The sequence below is a fragment of the Malus sylvestris genome, chromosome 10 (genome assembly GCF_916048215.2).
Source record: "Malus sylvestris chromosome 10, drMalSylv7.2, whole genome shotgun sequence".
NCBI lineage: Eukaryota > Viridiplantae > Streptophyta > Magnoliopsida > Rosales > Rosaceae > Malus > Malus sylvestris.
The window spans coordinates 31,087,812-31,106,705 of NC_062269.1; the positions used below are offsets into that span (position 1 = coordinate 31,087,812).

The window sequence follows — 18,894 nt, forward strand, 5'->3', positions numbered from 1 at the left end:
AAGTGGAAAACACATTATCTTTTGTTTTGATCTACTACGCTATAGACCTCTTCCTCAATTCTCATGCCTCCTCAAATTCATTTTTCATACAAGCCACCGCACATAAGGCAGAGAGGGATAATCGAATTTAGGGTCTCGTATGCAATGATAAATGTTCTTAATAACTTTAGTATTTTAATGGCTTGACATGTTATGGGGAGTTCGTAAACCCTGTTGGATCTCATTGGATCAAACGCGAGCGGGTGCGGCCCATTCTACCATTGTGATTATATCAAAGAAAACTTAGTACTTTATTTTTATTTTTATTTTTATTTTTATCAAATGATGGATTTTGTTAGATTAGGCGTTAAATTAGTCATCAACAGGATGCCGTCATGCAAGGGCGCAACGCCTTTCCACCACTGTGGTCAAAAGCCACTTGCAAGAAAACTCAATACTTGAACAGGTATCTCTCGACCAAAATAGAACAATTATCCTAAGACAAATCTTACGGGATGTGAGTGACAGATCGATTGGTTGCAATTCGCCAATCGACCAGGTAGTTACATCTCATAACTATTCCACAAAGATGGGTCTTAGGTCTATCAGATCGATCTTCACTGCAGTTGAGGGCAGTTAAGAACTTATAATTGGGTCAGTTATTTAACTCTTGAAACATAACTAGGAGTCATTGATACCATTCCACTAGATGTCGGGCAAGACAAAACCAGTTAAAGTCGTCAAGATCCTTTATATATAAAATGAAATTGAAAGCGAAAATCGGGGAAGTAGAGAACCACAATCTTCTGTAACCATTTAGAAAATATCAAGACAATTTTTGTAGTTACACAAAAAATAACTGTTTCAGAGTTGTAGGATATTCATTCCGAGTAGTAATCCATGGTTCCCTGTAAGACAGTCGTAAAAACAACCTAATTACGCCGACACGACTATTGTTTTCGTCCCCGTCCTTTCTTGGTTGGCTGTGCGTCCATCTGGTCTTTCCCAGTAACTTCTGATGGATCCGCTGTTCAAATGGAAAACAAGACGAAAGGTGAATTAGTTTTACTCACATCAAGGCCAAACTGGAAACAAATTTAAGAAAGGGAATTTCATTGCATTTGGAACATGTTTTTGAACATCCAGAAAACTCCCTTGTAATTAGTGAAAGGAACCTTCGGTAAAAGGCAGCTACCCCACCGTTTCGTGTTCAAACACATTGGGACCTACAGTTGTACCAAAACCTTTTCGTATTTTTTTTTTTAAATTTAGGCTTGAATAAAGGTACTACCTTCAGGACCTCGGGACATCAAAGTGAAGAATATGTTGTTGAGTTTCTCCATCTTCTTAGCGTCTTGTGCCTGGTCTGTTTTGAATTTCAGACACTGCCAATGCAAAAGGATCCATCACATGAGTAAATCAGACAAATGCATGTTATCGGTGATGATGTAAATGATATGCACCCATTTTCTTGAATCTGAAAATTTGAGTTTTAATGACAATATCCCAAGTTTCTAGTAAGCCATAAAAGATAAATTTCAGTCCAAGTTTTCATTGCAGGACATGAAGATTTTATAGTCTGCTCTACCTATAAGTAACGCATAGTGATTTTTTGTAGTCCAAAAATGCATTAAAGACGACCTTAATCAAGTCAAATTTCAGCGGGGACTTATGCAATTAGGATTTCTCCACCAACAAAATGAAGGTGACAAAAGGTAAGACAGCAGAAAAAGGAAAGATATTGCCATGCACTATCGCGATAAAACGCCCAAGACTTCAAGTAACAACATTCCCAAGTTCAATTTGGGAACAATATGGCATGAAAAGGGTTCCTAGAAGTACTTTCTTACATTATGTTCAGAAAAGTTGTCCCTGATGAAACCCTATGAATATCACTCTATGTATGACAGAACAGTTTGAGATGGATTAGGTGACATTCGCAGATTTGTGTAATCCACAAACAGAGGCGAAGGAAGCTGATCTAGGTATTTCTGCCACAACTGGAAGGCTACCTGAGTTCCCAAAGAAGAAGCCCCAACGCAACCACACTAGTCTAAACAAAAAAACAAGTTTGTGCACCTAATATCTCACAGAAATCTAATTTCTCTAAGGCCTTACAAACAACACCCGGATCACATAAAATAATCTAAGCCTTTACATTCTTCAAAATGGTACAAAACAAGCTACAAAGATGATGTATGAAGAACTCCTTCGAAGACTAAACACCTCGATAAGTTAAGTAGAAGCAGGCATATTAAAACAACCAATGAAAAATCATAATCCAAAGTTCTACGCACAGACTACGGATCTCTAAACGCATAACACCAAATGCTTAGAACTACTTGATGTTCTTAAACACAACAAGTACAATGAGCAAAAGATTGACCACCACATAATATAATCAAATCAGTACCTCTTTATTATCGGTGACTTTGAGAACCAATTTCCCCTCGCAATGCCGGTACTTCATCACGTAACGAGTCTGCATCAACAAACAGATCCATCACAAGTGTTAGAAACACTTAAACATCAGTCTAACAAAACAATTCAGACCACCTAATTCTTGTTCGCAAAACGTAATTAAAACAGCAATAATTGAAATTAGAAGAACACAATCTGGTTTTGCGAAGAAAATTACGACGAGAAAAAACAATTATACTATTGAAGACTAGGGTTATCATGCACTGGAATAACTTCACTCGAATTTCTTGAATTTTCTCGGAAGCCAAACATAAAACAAGAGAAAAAGGAAATCGAGTAACGTACAGATTCGGGATCGGCGCGGAAAAGCTGGACGGATCGCTCGACGAACTCGTCCCAGGAAGTTATGTAAACCATTTCTTCGGGGATTGGGGTTCTGAGATTAACGCGAATTCTTTGTGAAGAAGAGGAAGTGCAGCGGAGGAGGCGGGTGTTTGCTTATAGGAAATGGGCCTTTGGGGATTTTTCAAAGTCCGTTAGGGGGGCAATTTGGGCCTGTTGGATTGGTACTGCCCATCCCGCTTTTGAGCCCGTGACTAGGGAAGCAGCCGGGTCGGGCCGGGTATGTCATTGTTGGGTTTATTGCATTTTGAACCCTCCGTGTTTTGAGTGATTAGCAAAATGAGCCACGAAATTTTATTCTCTTATTGTATCTTAATGGTATTGACGTTGTATCGATTTGTGTCTTCGGTCTGCTTGATTGTATGAAAAATTCATTAAATTGATGAGGTGGTGAGTTTGAGACTCTTTTATGAGTTAACGTGTAAGTTACACTTGCACCACATTAACAAACAAAAAACTTGGTAATTTATTGATGTTTAGACGTTTAAAGAAACAAAAGGTGTGAGTTGATACAATTTTGAATTTCAAGGTTCAATGTGAAAAATGGGAACCATGTGATCTATTTTAAAAATCACTTCAAATCTGAAGGGTATAAAATATAGTTAATCTAATTTATGGAGAATTAGATCACAAATAAATAAAATTTCCTAAAATAAACATCAGTAAATACAAAGAAAATTGAAAAACAAATGCCAATTAAAGCAATGGTTAATTAGATCTTTACTGATGTTACTTATAACTGAGATGTTTTAAATTTAACTTTTGTAAATGACAAACTCAATCTTACGTTATTATATTAACTCATCGTTTGGCTTAACTAAATTTTTTATATTTCTAATGTGAATATATCGATATATTTAAAGTTGAATTTTAGTCCAGAGTTTTCTTTCAAATGAGTAATGGGTACCCCACAACATTTGTCCTAATGGTAATTTTCAAAGAGATGCAATAATCTAATCCCAAAGATTCCATGCGTCCACATCCTACAACCCCAACAAGGAAAAGTCAAAAGCAGCTTATTTAGACATTTAACTAAACTGAAGGTGCCTTTGCAAATCAGCAATCACACACAACAAATCAGAGACCGATGAAAGCAGAAGAGGCCTTCAAACTCTGAAGCCACCCAAAAATGTCACTTCCACTACCGGATCCAACAGCAGAAGCACCAAAAGATGAACAAGTGGAGGTGGATCATGAAGGGCAAGTAGCACAAGAAGAAGAAGAAGCAAAACATGGTCAAGGCACGTGGAGGCACGCCGCTTTCCACGTGGCCACCACGATTGCTACCCCTGCCGCCTATGCTCCCCTGCCTTTCGCTTTGGCCTCTCTCGGCTGGCCTCTTGGTAGTTTACAATGTTATCAGACTGTGAATCTTGACGGTTCGAAAATTCTCAAGTGATTGATTATTGTTGTAACTTGCAGGGGTGAGCAGTTTGGTGGGAGCAACACTAGCCACGTGGTATTCAAGCTTTCTCGTTGCATCTCTGTGGAAATGGGATGGGAAGAAACACGTCACCTATCGCCACCTGGCAAAAAGCATTTTTGGTACCACTTAAGCACTTTTTAATCTCTCAATATCCCAATTTTGTTATGGAAATTACAATTCAATTTCATAATTTATTTGTTTATTTATTTTTGTTGAAGGGTTCTGGGGTTATTGGTCAATTGCATTTTTTCAACAGGTGGCCTCTATAGGCAATAATATAGCCATTCAGATTGCAGCTGGAAGCAGCCTTAAGGTTTGAGATTACTCAACTCAACCCAACCCAACCCAACCCAACCCAACCCATCCATTCCAAGTTGTTGTAGTTCTTTCGAGTTGTGTGGCTCGGTCTGAACTGGACTATTTCAATTAATTGAACTACCGTCCAGAGTAAATTGAACTACAGTCGAACATATTGTGTCTTACAAGTCTTCTCCTGATGAGTGATGAGACTCCGTCAGAACGACTCTAACTCAATTTCAGTCCCCTTCAGTCCCAACCACCAGACGAGCCAACCCAAGACTCGAGGGAATTGCATATAACATTGCTTATTCTTTCATGCAGGCTGTATACAAATATTATCACAGTGAAGGTAGCTTAACCCTGCAGCACTTCATCATTTTCTTTGGGGCATTTGAACTCTTGCTTTCTCAGCTGCCAGATATCCACTCACTGAGATGGGTAAATGCCCTGTGCACTTTCAGCACCATTGGCTTTGCTGGCACAACAATTGGTGTCACAATTTATAACGGTAGTAGCCTACTACTGCACAACATAAATATCATCTGTCAAGTTTGGATTTCTTTGGGAATTTGAGTTTAGTAATTTCTTTTTCCTTGCTTGTTAGGGAAAAAGATTGACAGAAAATCAGTCAGTTATAGTTTGGATGGAAGCTCATCTTCTAAGGCCTTCAGAGCCTTTAACGCTCTTGGCGCAATTGCCTTTTCCTTTGGAGATGCAATGCTTCCGGAGATCCAGGTCAATCTGTTGTTCAGTTTCCGTCTATTGTCTGTTTAGTGTCGCTCTAGTTCCACGTTTAACTAAAAGTTCGTAATTGGTTATACTATCAATTTGAAAAGTTTGAATTATGTTGTGATACAGAATACAGTGAGAGAACCTGCAAAGAAGAACATGTATAAAGGTGTATCAGCAGCATATGGTGTCATTGTGTTGAGTTACTGGCAGTTGGCCTTCACTGGGTACTGGGCTTTTGGCTCACAAGTGCAACCTTACATCTTGTCTTCTCTAACTGTTCCCCAATGGACCATTGTCATGGCCAATCTTTTTGCTGTCATACAAATTTCAGGATGTTTTCAGGTACCCTTAATATTACGTGTCCTATGTTCTAACCTTGCGCTCGGACGAGGAAATTCAAGAGTTAAAAGTTTCTTAACCCGGGTTTTTCTTTGTCCAAATTCCAAGTTTATTTCCTCCTTGTCCGGGCGCAGCGTAAATCCCCAACCCACCATTTTCCACAACTTGGGATTCTCTTCTGATGCAGTTTTTGCATTTCATGTTGTTAGATATATTGCAGGCCAACATATGCCTACTTTGAGGAGGGACTCCTGTCACACAAAACCACCAGCACCAGTCATTTCTGGCTCCGAAAAACCCTAATTCGGCTTGCTTTCACCTCCATTTATATGGTTCTGATCACTCTTGTTGCAGCAGCCATGCCTTTCTTTGGGGACTTTGTGTCAATCTGTGGAGCAATTGGGTTCACACCTTTGGACTTTGTGTTCCCTGCTTTGGCATATTTAAAAGCTAGAAGAAGAAGGCAGACCCAAAACACCAAAATGTACCTTTCTTTGCTACTTCTCAACTTTGCATTGGTTGCTTGGTTCTCTGTTGTGGCAGTTTTGGGCTGCATTGGTGCTGTCAAGTTTATAGTGGAAGATGTCAAGACTTACCAATTCTTTCATGATATGTAACAAATATTTCATGACATCTATAAGTGCACAAACACAACTCTAAAGTTACGTATACTTACACCATTCGCTCTTTCTTTGGTATAGCTCTGTACATAACATTGAGTTACCCATTTTTTGCTTCTATGAAGGCCATATTGATGACATGTAAATGAAAGGATGTCATTTAAGCAACAAAAAAGAATATTAATAACTTGTGACTGTTCTTTAGCCGAAGGCCCTAAGTCTATTAGAGGTCTTGATTTCAAAACTAATGAATGACAAATTAAACAATAATTTGTTATAATTAATCGTTGTGTGATTTAGATCAAATATTTTGCTACTAGGCCACGAAAGTTTAATGTGCGGCCAAAAAAATTCAACAATTAGTAATTTAACCGGCAATCTTATTTTGACATACTAAAAAATTTCTCGTATAATATAGATCAATGCAGACTGAAAAATTTCTTATATCCATCCAATCCTTTTTTTGACAAATCACAATTTTTTTCTTTAATGCCAAAAAACTTATAAATCTTCTCATGTCGGTCAAAAAGCTATGCACACCAGTTGTCTGTTTGCGCTTGTCCAGGCCACCTGTTTCACCAATAAAGCCTATATAGTATATAGACCACTCCACAAACGGTTGTAACCAAAGCCGAGGCTCCACCACGTCCACCTAGTCCCAGGATACACCTTCCATCAAATCACGCATTTCTTGTGCACAATGACCTCACAACTTTTTTACGGAATTGGATAAAAAGGAACTGAACTCAACAATCAAATGATCCGAATCATTCAAATTTGATTCAACGATTATAATTATTATAACTTTTAGAGAATCTTCTGTTTGTAGTAGTTGGATCAAATTTCAATGATCCGAATCATTTGATGAGTAGGTTCAGCTCCTTTGAGTTCGGAAAGGATCCGATTCCTTTTTTCATCACACGTGAATTCGACACGAAAAATCTGTTAATAAGTTGGATAATTATCGAAATATCTATTAAAAATCAATATGATAATTTCTTACGTAATCTATTTATTTAACACAATCACTTAAAATAACGAATATAACACAAAATCGGCATAAACACGCATTTGGCAGGCCCACCTTCCCAAATCACAAAATATCAGACCACCACAACAGTCTCACACAGAGAATTACAGAAACCTCCGTCCCACTGTTCCGATCACCATTTTCTCACTCCTAGGGTTTCAGTTCAGCTCAGATAGCTCCATCTTCAACCTCCAGTGCTCCACAAAGCTCAATTCTTCCAGCTCCAAATGTCTTTAGATTCGCCACCGCACTACGGCACACATCCTTCCACTACCGCCTCGCCCGAACCCTTCTCACGCGCCAGAACCACGACCCAGTCCTTCTTCGCAACGCGCCGCCCATGGCTCGAGCTCGTCTATCCCCTCTCCAGCTTCACGCGCCCCTACACCTTCGGCGAAGCCACCGTCCGAATCAAGCGCAACCTCGGCCACTTCAGCGTAAACTACACGATGCTCGTCCTCTTTGTCCTCTTCCTCAGCCTCCTCTGGCACCCAGTCTCCCTCATTGTCTTCCTCCTCGTCTTCATCGCCTGGTTCTTCCTCTACTTCTTCCGCGACGAACCGCTCGTAATTTTCCACCGAATCGTCGACGACCGCGTCATTTTGGGGATTCTCGCCGTCGTCACCGTCGTGGCTCTAGTTTTCACGCACGTGTGGCTGAACGTGCTGGTGTCGATTCTGATTGGGGTCGCGATTGTTGGGTTGCACTCGGCGTTTAGGGGAACGGAGGATTTGTATGCCGACGAGCAGGAAGCTGCCGAAGGTGGGTTGCTCTCGGTTGTGGGCAGTCCCCCGCGGACTCGGTACAGCGGCATTTAGCCAATTGGAAGATGCTGGGTGCCATTGGATCCTTGCTGGGTAGAAGAAAGTTTCTCCCTTTAGATCTGCTTTTAGGTAACATTTCATTCAATCTTGAGCTGAATTCTTCGCTTTTAGCTTTCGAATTCGGCTGCTTATTTTTGTTGGATTTCATTTTTGTAAATGTAGTGTGAATTGATGACCCTATAGAGGTTTTCTTTTATACTTTACTTAAGCACGTATCAGAATCTGATTCCTCTGGTTTCTGCCAATATATAGTCTGGATTTCAAGTGTAGTTGTTGAATGAATGGAAGCATTGTTATCTTGTTGAGTTATTGGAGCAAGGCCGTTAATCTTTTCGAGATTATAAGTTTGCTTACAGTTTATGTGCATGTTATGTGCCGGATTCCGTTTGCGGATGTATGTGCCAAGCAGTGTTCTTTGTGGCATATTACTTGTAAGTTTCGATCTTGTAGGTTTCTTGCATTTGAATGTGTTGCCGCCATTTGCATTTGAGTGTTGATAGCTCGATGAGTTTTTGGTAAGTTTCTTCCATTGCCATCGGCTTTTGCCATTGGCGCATTTGACTGTCGATTGCTCAACGTTTTCATTCATCACAGTCTAACTTTGTACCATCTCAAGTTCTGAAAGCTATTTTAGCTGAACCACATAAGCCATAGTTGAGAGGTTTTGATATGATTGTTCTCACTCCTCACTTTAATGGCAATGTCTACCCAATATATGTTGCTACTCAATTTACCTTGTGTTAATAGATACTTGAGACTGCCATAGGACCTGTGTGATGGATGTTGAAGGCCGGACGGGGAGGTAAGCATCTTCTTCCGGTATGAACCGGCATACCATCCTTGGCAACTCTCTGGATTTGGGATGATACAGATGCAATTCCTTAATTTGGCCCACGCGACGATAAAAGTTATCGAATTGGTTATTCGAGAAGGGAAAGGGGAGAATTATAGCCTCCATGATGTATGCAAAGCCAATGTCTTTTAATACATTATTGTGGAATTGTTTTTGTAAGATAAGATTATTGTTTTGTCTTCCCTTTTACGCACGAGAGATTTCTTACATGTAACTGGGAGTGAGTGAGATGGAGAGACGCAGACAAGTCCCGGTTATACTAATTGTTTTTCTTCTCTTTATTAGTAAAATGGGTAGAGCAAGAGTTTACTTTTACATAAGATAACTCTTTTCTATGACAAAAACAATTGAATTATTAATGTATCAAATGTGAAAACTCTTATCATATGGAAATTCTGCGGTAGTAAAAAATGTGAAATTATATCGTTCGCCAGTGTACAGAATGCACTCAGGAATGGAGGGTCAAGATCCACCATGTTTTCTATTTAGTAAAGAAGTAAAAAAATTAACGGTTTAAAATTCTGCTGCATATTTCACTTGGTACCACGGTATAATGTTATTTCTCTTACTTGTAAGTGAAGGTTTTAGATTTGATTCTCTTCAAAGGTGATTCAATCCAAATTATTATAATAATTGTAATCGTTAAATCAAAATTTAATGCTTATGTTGTCTGATCAGTAGGATCCCGAGACATTGCCTCGAAGAGGATCCAATTCCATATAAAACAATCTGGATGTATGTTGCTTTATAGTTGTTTGGCTGCCGTCTCGGGAGTTGGGACTCAGGACCCAGTTATGATCAAGGCAGAAAAAGGTTGCAGCCTTTGCAGCATGAATAGGGAAAGCCTAAAAATAGTACAAACCAGGTGTTCAGAGCTAAGCTGGAAAGTCACGTGCCCACGTGATGGTGCCATGTAAGCAAAGTAACCGAAAACCTGAAGTAATGAATTTTTAGTTCGGAGACCAAATCTAAACTTGAGTTAAAATTCGGGAACGGATTCTCTAGTTTACTCAAAAATAACCAACGAAGTCTAGTGACTCTTCTTCCAAACGAAAAAAATGCTGTTTCTTGATGACAAAAGAAAAAAAACGAGGAAAAAAAATTAGTATATTGGTACTTTGCATTGTGTTACAGACAAGCAAACTGCGCCCTGAGACTTTTTCTGCATTACATAACGCGAACCAAAAATTTGAACAAGAAGAAAATTGGATCAGGTATAATACATACATTGCAATGGCCATTCGCCAAGAACAACATGCCACACCAGCGTACGGGGAAGATTTGCGAGCGTTTCTTCAGTAGTCCATTCATCCCCCTTAACCCTGCTGTGGCAGCTGCAGTTGACAACGTGGTGATTGCAAGTTTGCAACACACACTCTTAAGATACATGCCGGATCAGAAACTGCCTCTTGATCATCTCACAAATTCTAAGGGAAACAAAGATGATTCAACTGTTAGGAGTTTGAGACCTTTCGGGAATAAGCCAGCACCATCACAAAATCTTTCGCAGAGGACCCGATGGGTGCTGTAATTCGTTCTGAAGGTGATGCCGTTTGCAGCCACAGATCAACTAAATTATACATCTCTAATGTGGGAACCACTGGTTGCCCCATACATTTGATCTCAACCTAAAAGAAATGTTAACTGAATGGTTACCAATGGAAGCAAGCAATATAGAGTGAAAAATTTAATATATTTCGAATATTATGAAGAAAATCACATAATTTGGGTGCTTGAGATGTACTAAGTAGCAGCTGCTATGAACTCTAGAGCATTTAAGGAATGATATTCCAGTAGTCTTTTCAAACTAAACCAAAAATGGATTCACTTACATCGGCTTCGCTAGTGAGATCTAGTTTCCTCATTAGGTATTTGTGGATGAACGAGACTGGCACACTTCCATCTCTGTGACAGAGGAACCAAAAATGAGAGAAACGAGACAAGTCAAAGAATTCTCCCCATAAGAGAATCATTCTCGCTTCTTTAAAATCTCATCAAAATCTTAAGAAAACAAGAGTTTATAAATGTATAGATAGCACTGCAGAATTGAAAACTTCAGCATGTTATGATGATTGACGCATTCAGATATGCATTAAAGCCATAGAGAATAACTCACTTTATTCTTAAGTAACTCGTCAGAATTTGAGGCAAGGGTTCATCTCCTTCCCTGAAACCGTTAATGTAAAGATTCAGTATATAAACAGAAGAACAACTTGTCAAGCAAATTTTTTTAAATAATCCAAATAGAGAGAGAATCTTTCAAAGCTAAAGTTGTTTCTCACTGATCTTCAGAAGCTACGAGTGAGAACCAGATTGGACCAGCCCTTCTTTCATGTTTGCCAATGGCTGCATCCAGAACAGCTTGGGGTGAAATGCTTGATTCTCCAAAGGATTCCCTCTTTCGTCGAATCCTACGCAGCTTTTTAGGTTTTACTGTTTCTGGAGAGGCAGGATAATTACTGTTCTTTTCCCCCTCTACTTTCAATTTGTGTTTGTTTTCCTTATTTTTGGACTTGCGAACCTGAGGTTCACTGGCAATGACATGCCCCGGTTCTACTTTATTTTCAGACCCTTGGGAGTTGGATTTGAAAGACTTGGTCCTATTCGCAACTTCAACCAAACAATTTAATGGTTTCCAGAGATCCAATTTCCCTTCCCATGGTTCACCGCCATTCTCAGTTTCTTTATTGGATACAGGTTGGCTAGGCTCAGCAGAAAAAGAACTCTGGGGCACCAAATTTGAGAGCAATAAGTGCATTAGTATAAATATCAAGAAATAGAACCTCGTCGGCAGTTTTAATGAATGTATATAAGGTAAGCTAGATAAGACAGAATGCGGCCATCACTTTACCTGCTTGTTATTTTGACCAGACTTATTTGAGACCTCAGGTGAGCTGCTGCTCTCAGGGTGATCTTCCGCGGAACCTTCCTCTTTCATAATAGGCCTCTCAACCAAAAAACTGGATGCCTGTAAAGCAGAAGCCTTTCTCGCAACAGCTTTTGTTCTCCTTCCCGTCATGGTAGCTTGTGTTGAAACTCTGGGAGTGCTGACCACCAACGACGAGAGAGATCTCTCCTTTCTCCTTGCTGGTAATGTAACTGAAGGCATAACTTCAGGTGCACTAACCTTTCTTCTTTTAAAAGGGAAAATCTTTGCCCTTACATCTTGCAAGCTGTGATCTGGCCTGATAACCAAGGTAAACTAAAAACATCAATATATTATGATTAAATGAATGCATAATGAATGTGCATGCTTGCTCAATAAGTACAATTTACGGTTGCATGACAAGGGCACAAGGACTGAAGAATTACAAAACATCTGCAACTAAATCAAGAACGTTGAGCGGTTGCAAATGCGACTGCATGCACACAAACAGAAGATCCTAAATAATTACGAGGAATATCATGTGTAGTACCATCCTCCTATTTGGTCATCATCCCACAATAAATCACTTATCAAATGACAGTTATTTGCCAATAAATGAATACGGGGAGGTTGTATGTTGATGGCATAAACCACAGCATTCTGATTAAAAATGAAAACTGAATGGTTCTGGTCGAAAAATATGAAGGAAAACTAACTTCTCCAAAAATTGCATTAAATATTATAATCCGTATAAGTAGTTATTTTGCTTAATACGATGGTAAGTGAAGAAATAGGAACCTTAATTTCTCCAGTGGAACACAACCCAGGTCTATGTTGCATATTGGACAGACTTCTAGTTCCTCGTCTGAAATCTTATTATATATGCACTTCCTGCAAACTGGAGAAGTTCAAACACTAAATCAATCATAATTATTCTCTACACTGTAGACTGAAGAAACTTACGATAAAATGAAAAGGAGGGTGGAGGAGCACTCCGGGAGAAAAACTTCACACCGAAATTAATTTGATAAGCAACAGAAAACCCAGCATGAAGTACACTAAATCCTTAATCAATGGAAAGAAAAGACAGCTAATGAGCTAAAATTAATTTGAACACAATTGCTTGTTTGTAATTCTACCTGCAAGAACACATGACACTAACTCTATACATTTATTACACAGTCTTAGGATTCCATTCTATGAACTTGTACTAATGCAATGCGGTTATGCAACTTAGGCCACTGCAAGCAGAGACCTTCCAAGAGAGACGTCGGAATTATACCCCTTTTAGTCAATCAAGCATTCGAAGTTATCAACAAGCATGTCAATTTGACCTTTGTCAACGAAAGAAGATTCTGCTTGTTCATCAAATGGGTGGCCAATCCAACAGGCAAAGCTCCCCTCAGATCTCCGAGTCGTATAACGAAAACAGAAAGAGAGAACGAGGAAGGAAACAGTGTCTTGGAAAGCATGGAATCCCAAAAACCCACATCCCAAAACCAGCAAAACACTCAAAACCAAGCCAAACCCCGATACCAAAAATGCAAAATACCAACAACCCATATCACCAAAAACACCAAAACGCCATAAAAATCACAGCTTCATACTTCAAATTTCCAGAATCAATTTTTGGCAGAAACAGGAAAAACGAAGAGTCTGTCACCAGGGAGGAAAGAGAACTCACACGTGTGAAGGCATTCAGATATGGTGGTGGCGTCTCTGAAGAGCTTATCGCAGAGAGGACAAGTCATGCATGCTGCAATCGTCTCCCTCCTCACTCTCACCACTGGATTCGCCATCTCCGACCCAACAAAACCTCCGACTCCTCCCAATCTATAAATTCCAAAATTCCGAACTCTCCCACGTATTCAAACACTGCATGTTGCCGCACGCACAAAATTTACGTCCATTTCTGTAAATCCACCTGCATTAGACCCAAAAATCACTAAAATCAGGACATCAACGGGACAAAAGAGCAGGCGAAAAAGATGAGGAAAATCCAGCAAAATCCAAGGGAGAAGAAAGCAAGAAATAGATTGTTAATACCTCCGCTTGAAGCTGCGAGGAAGATTGAGCTTGCTTGGTTGGTGGGAAAGTGAGATTTGCGAGATGGGGTTCGATCGATTTCTGAGGATTCGACGTGGGTTTTGATGGATTCGAACAGAAGGTCAAGGATTACTGATCTGAATCGGAGGCTCGCTCTTCGTCATAAAAGAGCATGAAGTTTCTTTCCCTTTTTTTGTTTTTTATTTTTATCTTCTTTGATTTAATTTTATTTTCTTATTCGGAAAGCAATAAAAAAATTGAATTTAAAGACCGGGTTCAATTTCCAGATGGGGGGGCCAGGCTAATGTACGCCGGTGGGTGCGTACTGGGTTAAAGTGCGCCCGACGGCGAGTCTTGCAGAAGTGTGAGTCTTATTTTGTGTCCACATGTGCACCATGGCAGGCGCCCGCATTTAACTCATTTTCGTCTTTTTATTTATTTTTGTTTATTTGGATTTTAATTTATGAAATAAAAATATAAAATAAAATAACAAAGATTTTCACGTACGGAACGAACTGATTCAAAGTTACTTCAAACTCAGACTTTGTTCCCACGTTCCAACTTCCAATCGCATTTTTCACCCCTTAACTCTTACTTTTTACTTTTTACCGCGTAGTGAAATTAATGCGCAAAGGTATAAAAGCAATTCTCTCAATCCGTACGTGGAATATATAACAAGTCAAAAAGAAATGCCAGGTGGAATCTCTTGGGCTCTTTAGAAAGCCATTAAAATTATACTGTAGGACCAATTTCTACGGTAGCCATACAACTCTTTGTTACTATTTCTCTAAGAGGTCGTGTTATCCACGCATCAATTTCTGAGTACACAGTTCAACGAGTACTTATTCAAATGGGACTGAAATGCCACCTGTATAGGCAGCACAACATTAGTTGAAGAACATGTAAAACATGTTAGTCACGTGCGGCATGCTCCTCCTACTCCTAGTATTGAACATGAAAAAGATATTTATATATAAGCAATACTGAACGAGAGAGAATTGAACAAATGACTCGGAGTACAAAACTAAACTATGCTTTTAACCAGTCCAGTTACAAGGCTCTTACAATCTCATACATGTTATCGACATTTTGACAATCTGAATGATGCCAACAGAATCACAACATTAAATTTTATTCCGTCTTTTAAATTGATAACTACAAGTAATTAAACCCTTGAACCAATGTTGCCTATATTTGTACATAACAATACATGATAATTGTTGCAAAGCTCTACTATGTAGACATCTTTCCCCAACAGACCAAACGGTATGAGTATCAAGATCCAACGAGACCTTTGTGCTGAGCATACGACATTATCAACAAGAAAAGGGAGGCGCAAACCATCCCCGTGACGATGATCACCTAAGTTAGGTTAAGGAAATGGAGTGAGAAAAGAAAATGAATCCAGAAAGTGAAGAAAAATTATGTGGAGTGTGGGGGTATTTGTACGTACCCATTTGAATACGTATTCATGACCATCGTTCCAAGTATACGGGATGTTCATGCCAAAAATTGCGGCCACCAAAGAACACATAGACAAACAAACAGTTCCAGAACTTAGGAACAGCTCTAGCTGTCACCGGAAACTCATGTTAACTATCAAAATATGTACTTATAGAACATCGGCATAGTATCTGTTTCAGTCCAAAAGACATTACCTGAATTAGCTGATTCCGATGATTGTCAAGCTGCAATGAAAGAGGCATTAATAGATCACACATGGTAGTTCTGTGCATTTAGTTAAAGAAACTACACAGCATGGGTGAAGATCAAAATCAGTGTGTCAGGGTTTCAATATCATGTTACCAACCATTACCTGGATATTAATGTAATCCTCTGTGTCATCGATGTATTCGCGCAGCTGGTAAAGAGATAAGGAATCACATATTATATAGGTAGAAAGCTAGGATGCTGCAATACTAGTAGTAGCACATACCGTTGTCAATTTATTCAATGTACCATCAATTTGCATAAAGTAAGCCTGCAAAAGATAATAGGATTCAACTCAGACTCCAGATTTGGTTTGGCCGTACGACAGTACAAGACTTATGCTGAATTATAACCTCGAGCAACATTTCAAGTTCCTCGACATCATTCTCCTCTTCAACCGTTGTTGCTGCACTCGCCCTGCTTGTTCTGGATACCTTTGACCCTATAGTTATAGTAGGTGAGGCGAGAGACCAATTTGGAGCACCAGAGTCGCTGATAGGTGAAGTCCCGACCATCTTTCTTGATAAGTAAAGGTCTGCCATGTCATCATCGTCATCAAGAAGTTGTTCGAGTTCATCTCTTACCTAGAATGCAGTATTCCATAAAAGAAATAAGTTCATATTTGTGAGCGGAAATTAAAAAATATATATAATTGCCAATTTTAGCAACTTCTTCAACCTTTATGGCAACAAAAACAATACAACATTGTTAAGGGAATTGATTGCAGAACTAAATCAAGAAATAAATCCCCTGCATCGCTGAGCATAATAGGAATGTAGTTAAGTTATCAGCATATGAGCCCTGTTTTCAGCATAATATCGTTAACCAGTATACCTTTTGAACCCTATTCGTCAACCTGGTCATTGCACTCTTCAACTTACGCACACGATCCAAATTACGACTGCTAATCTGCAAATATTTCCAAGTGTTCGGACAAAGAAGAACAATCTAAACATGTTTTCGTTCTATCATGAAATACGAAATAATGTAACTCAGAGGCTTTTGACACTACGGTTATGCATCGGGGATTTAGAAAAAATGAAATTCAAAAAAATCCTTTACCTTGGAGGTCAGCTCATCTAAAGCCGGATAAGCAGCAGCCTCAAGTTGTCTAGTCTGCGCATCAAGAAAACTACAAATACCTTCTAGTGCAACTTCTAAAGCTCGGAATTCGAATGGGAATTCTAAATCATGACATGAACATAACAACCAGGACATTGAGTCAAAGAACAGATAGACAACAAGCACAAAAACTTTGGTACCAAAATTGAATTATGCTAAAGCAACTAGGAACACAAAACTGAACTTAAACTTCCTGAGTAATATTATCAATCTTAAGCCTGCGTAACAGAACCCCGATAAGGGCGAAGTTCTGAAGAGCATCAATCACATTCACTGAATCATACCGTTTTCGTCATCGGTTTCGCCATCTTTTTGTACCCCAGAAGCATCTTCTTCTTCTCCTTGGCCATTGAAATTGGCGCTTGATGGAGGCAAGCGTCTTTGAAGTTCCTCAACAATAGGTAGTACATTATCATCAAGTGGGTCTCTAAGCAATACCTACACCAAAAACAAACCTTAATCATTTGCCTTAACCAACCCACTTTACTAATTCTGATTATTTTTATCAAGCGATATTCTGATATAATGTAAACTATATTGCACGGAGGAGAACTTGAATTTCGACGAAGAACGGGACTTCACTACTCGAGCTAACTTGGTCACGCTCAGTTCTGCTAAATTGTGATTAGTTGCAAGTTTAGTGCTTCTTATATTATAACAAACAGTAGTTAGAGTAGAGACAAAAGGCAAAGGCAAAGCAAACGGTACTAAAACACTAATCAAATTACCTCATCCGCTGTGATTATTGCTTTGATGTGCTGGAACCCAAATTTCAAAAAGGCATACAAAACAAGCACAGTGTTTAGTACAAGAAACAAAAAAAGCCAAAAGCAGAATCAGAACGAAAAGCACTTATGGAAATCTCACAACCGACCTCCAAATTAAGAACAATGACTTTCTCTCTGCCCAATATTGTAGACGGATACGATAACAATGGATCGAGAAGCCGAAGATCTCGAGCGTGAATCTGAACTCGGCGGATAATGGCGTGCTTGTCCAAATCCAAAACCGTTCCCTGCCCGTCATGGTCCAGCGAAATCCAGCTTCTCAAAGATGTAGTCTTCTTCTTGGCAGCGGCGGAGGCTTGAGCTTGCGTCAGAGCAGTCTCCGCCGCCGCCGGGACCAGCAGCCCATCTCGGGCCATTTCCAGAGCGCACATATCTACGATTGGGAAAAGCTGCTTATTGGAAAAGCAGATTAATCAATGTGGGGAAGTGGGGAAGTGGGAAAGTGGGAAAGTTTTCAAGTTTCTGTGAATCAATCAACTGGGTTTGTCGGTGAATTGGGAAATTTGGAGGACTCATGGATTTTGGGGGATTTGGGATTGGGGAGGTGGGTTTTGGAGGAAAAGGGGTTTGGAGGTAAAACAATGGTGAAAACTTGGAGCTCTAGAATTTGGTGGGGATATTTGCATGGCTTGGTGGCTGCTAGTGGAGGTGTAAGAGTGCAAGTTAAATTTTGAGAGGGGAGAAAAGTATGTCGGAATCAATTTTTACAAGCATTTAATGGCGCGTGGGCTCACAATCCCTATCATCAACTATTTACAAAAAAAAAAAAAAAAAAAAAAAAAAAAAAAACTATTTGCCTGAAAGCTGGTTTTTAATAAAAGGATGTATTTCCACTAAATTTTTTGATATTTGAGTGACTAATTTCAGACTAAGCATTTGTTTAAAATGTCCGCGCTTGTAAATGGGTATGAAATTCATATAACGGATATCTCGTTAGAGTGCATGGGAACACTGAACTGCCAAATTATCAAAGTCGAATAATCAACCTTGCATGTACGACTCCCTTAATCGTATTGGGATGACGTTAATTACGTTTTGACTTTGGTTTATATGTAAGTGGGAAAAAGTTAAATGATATGTGGACGTTATGGAATAGTTAACTTTTAAATGATAATTGAAAAATATATGTTATTCAGGCAAAAAAAAAAAAATTACTATTAGACCAAGTACTTGTTGTTTATTTAGTTTGCCATTTTCATTTCGTGAAATAAGTATTTGAAATATTTCTGACATCCCCGTATCGTGTCATGTTATTAATAATGGTTTTCATATAAAGAGTTGTTAAAGAAGCTCTAAAAATCATTGTAAACTTCAAACACATAGAAATATAAATGAGAAAATGAGTGTAGCATGGCTTGCTCGGAGTGTTTTGGCAACACCGTTATGTGTTGAAATCTTGAATGCCATTCCAAACATTTCAGATTAGTTGGAAAAGA

At 39.1% G+C, this 18,894-nt stretch overlaps 5 protein-coding genes across 7 annotated transcripts; 2 read left to right on the forward strand and 3 right to left on the reverse strand.

Annotated features, from left to right (window-relative positions):
• Positions 1-768: 768 nt before the first annotated feature.
• On the reverse strand, positions 769-2,903 carry LOC126584750 (signal recognition particle 9 kDa protein). Its single transcript, XM_050249078.1, has 4 exons — positions 2,746-2,903; positions 2,393-2,461; positions 1,271-1,364; positions 769-1,006 (listed from the first exon to the last, which is right to left on the reverse strand). The coding sequence occupies exons 1-4, from the start codon at positions 2,815-2,817 to the stop codon at positions 930-932; spliced, it is 312 nt and encodes a 103-aa protein (XP_050105035.1). The 5' UTR covers positions 2,818-2,903; the 3' UTR covers positions 769-929.
• A 938-nt stretch (positions 2,904-3,841) lies between these two features.
• LOC126584719 (GABA transporter 1-like) lies at positions 3,842-6,370 on the forward strand. The gene is made up of 7 exons (XM_050249045.1): positions 3,842-4,145; positions 4,225-4,347; positions 4,447-4,541; positions 4,850-5,036; positions 5,133-5,263; positions 5,387-5,602; positions 5,809-6,370. The coding sequence occupies exons 1-7, from the start codon at positions 3,932-3,934 to the stop codon at positions 6,214-6,216; spliced, it is 1,374 nt and encodes a 457-aa protein (XP_050105002.1). The 5' UTR covers positions 3,842-3,931; the 3' UTR covers positions 6,217-6,370.
• Positions 6,371-7,250: 880 nt separating this feature from the next.
• On the forward strand, positions 7,251-9,319 carry LOC126586679 (PRA1 family protein F2-like). 3 transcript variants are annotated; one of them, XM_050251605.1, is made up of 3 exons: positions 7,251-8,142; positions 8,524-8,588; positions 8,821-9,319. In XM_050251605.1, exon 1 carries the CDS (start codon positions 7,477-7,479, stop codon positions 8,065-8,067), a length of 591 nt encoding a protein of 196 aa, XP_050107562.1. In that variant the 5' UTR covers positions 7,251-7,476; the 3' UTR covers positions 8,068-8,142; positions 8,524-8,588; positions 8,821-9,319. The 3 variants fall into 3 exon arrangements, with proteins under 3 accessions (XP_050107562.1, XP_050107560.1, XP_050107561.1); XM_050251603.1 differs by having other exon boundaries at positions 8,524-9,319; XM_050251604.1 differs by lacking the exon at positions 8,524-8,588.
• Positions 9,320-10,011: 692 nt separating this feature from the next.
• Positions 10,012-14,077, reverse strand: LOC126586678 (E3 ubiquitin protein ligase DRIP2-like). The gene is made up of 8 exons (XM_050251602.1): positions 13,839-14,077; positions 13,477-13,716; positions 12,591-12,690; positions 11,778-12,111; positions 11,209-11,651; positions 11,043-11,093; positions 10,759-10,831; positions 10,012-10,554 (listed from the first exon to the last, which is right to left on the reverse strand). The coding sequence occupies exons 2-8, from the start codon at positions 13,589-13,591 to the stop codon at positions 10,381-10,383; spliced, it is 1,290 nt and encodes a 429-aa protein (XP_050107559.1). The 5' UTR covers positions 13,592-13,716; positions 13,839-14,077; the 3' UTR covers positions 10,012-10,380.
• A 759-nt stretch (positions 14,078-14,836) lies between these two features.
• LOC126587617 (magnesium transporter MRS2-I-like) lies at positions 14,837-18,123 on the reverse strand. The gene is made up of 11 exons (XM_050252700.1): positions 17,545-18,123; positions 17,399-17,428; positions 16,955-17,108; positions 16,611-16,732; positions 16,383-16,457; positions 15,902-16,132; positions 15,775-15,819; positions 15,655-15,699; positions 15,497-15,526; positions 15,292-15,411; positions 14,837-15,200 (listed from the first exon to the last, which is right to left on the reverse strand). Exons 1-11 carry the CDS (start codon positions 17,827-17,829, stop codon positions 15,114-15,116), a joined length of 1,224 nt encoding a protein of 407 aa, XP_050108657.1. The 5' UTR covers positions 17,830-18,123; the 3' UTR covers positions 14,837-15,113.
• Positions 18,124-18,894: the final 771 nt, after the last annotated feature.

What these genes read in the sequence shown, in the direction of transcription:
- LOC126586679 (XM_050251603.1), top strand. Translation starts at nt 7,477, where the DNA reads ATGTCTTTAGATTCGCCACCGCACTACGGCACACATCCTTCCACTACC.
- LOC126584719 (XM_050249045.1), top strand. Translation starts at nt 3,932, where the DNA reads ATGTCACTTCCACTACCGGATCCAACAGCAGAAGCACCAAAAGATGAA. An exon ending in TGGTGTCACAATTTATAACG is followed by an intron (nt 5,037 to 5,132) that starts GTAGTAGCCTAC and finishes CTTGCTTGTTAG; the next exon opens with GGAAAAAGATTGACAGAAAA. An exon ending in AAATTTCAGGATGTTTTCAG is followed by an intron (nt 5,603 to 5,808) that starts GTACCCTTAATA and finishes TCATGTTGTTAG; the next exon opens with ATATATTGCAGGCCAACATA.
- LOC126586678 (XM_050251602.1), bottom strand. Translation starts at nt 13,591, where the DNA reads ATGGCGAATCCAGTGGTGAGAGTGAGGAGGGAGACGATTGCAGCATGC. An exon ending in CTGGTCAAAATAACAAGCAG is followed by an intron (nt 11,652 to 11,777) that starts GTAAAGTGATGG and finishes TTGGTGCCCCAG; the next exon opens with AGTTCTTTTTCTGCTGAGCC. An exon ending in CTCGTAGCTTCTGAAGATCA is followed by an intron (nt 11,094 to 11,208) that starts GTGAGAAACAAC and finishes TAACGGTTTCAG; the next exon opens with GGAAGGAGATGAACCCTTGC.
- LOC126587617 (XM_050252700.1), bottom strand. Translation starts at nt 17,829, where the DNA reads ATGTGCGCTCTGGAAATGGCCCGAGATGGGCTGCTGGTCCCGGCGGCG. An exon ending in CAATAATCACAGCGGATGAG is followed by an intron (nt 17,109 to 17,398) that starts GTAATTTGATTA and finishes TTTTTGGTGTAG; the next exon opens with GTATTGCTTAGAGACCCACT. An exon ending in CGAAACCGATGACGAAAACG is followed by an intron (nt 16,733 to 16,954) that starts GTATGATTCAGT and finishes GTCATGATTTAG; the next exon opens with AATTCCCATTCGAATTCCGA.
- LOC126584750 (XM_050249078.1), bottom strand. Translation starts at nt 2,817, where the DNA reads ATGGTTTACATAACTTCCTGGGACGAGTTCGTCGAGCGATCCGTCCAG. An exon ending in TCCGCGCCGATCCCGAATCT is followed by an intron (nt 2,462 to 2,745) that starts GTACGTTACTCG and finishes TTGTTGATGCAG; the next exon opens with ACTCGTTACGTGATGAAGTA. An exon ending in GATGTCCCGAGGTCCTGAAG is followed by an intron (nt 1,007 to 1,270) that starts GTAGTACCTTTA and finishes CCATTTGAACAG; the next exon opens with CGGATCCATCAGAAGTTACT.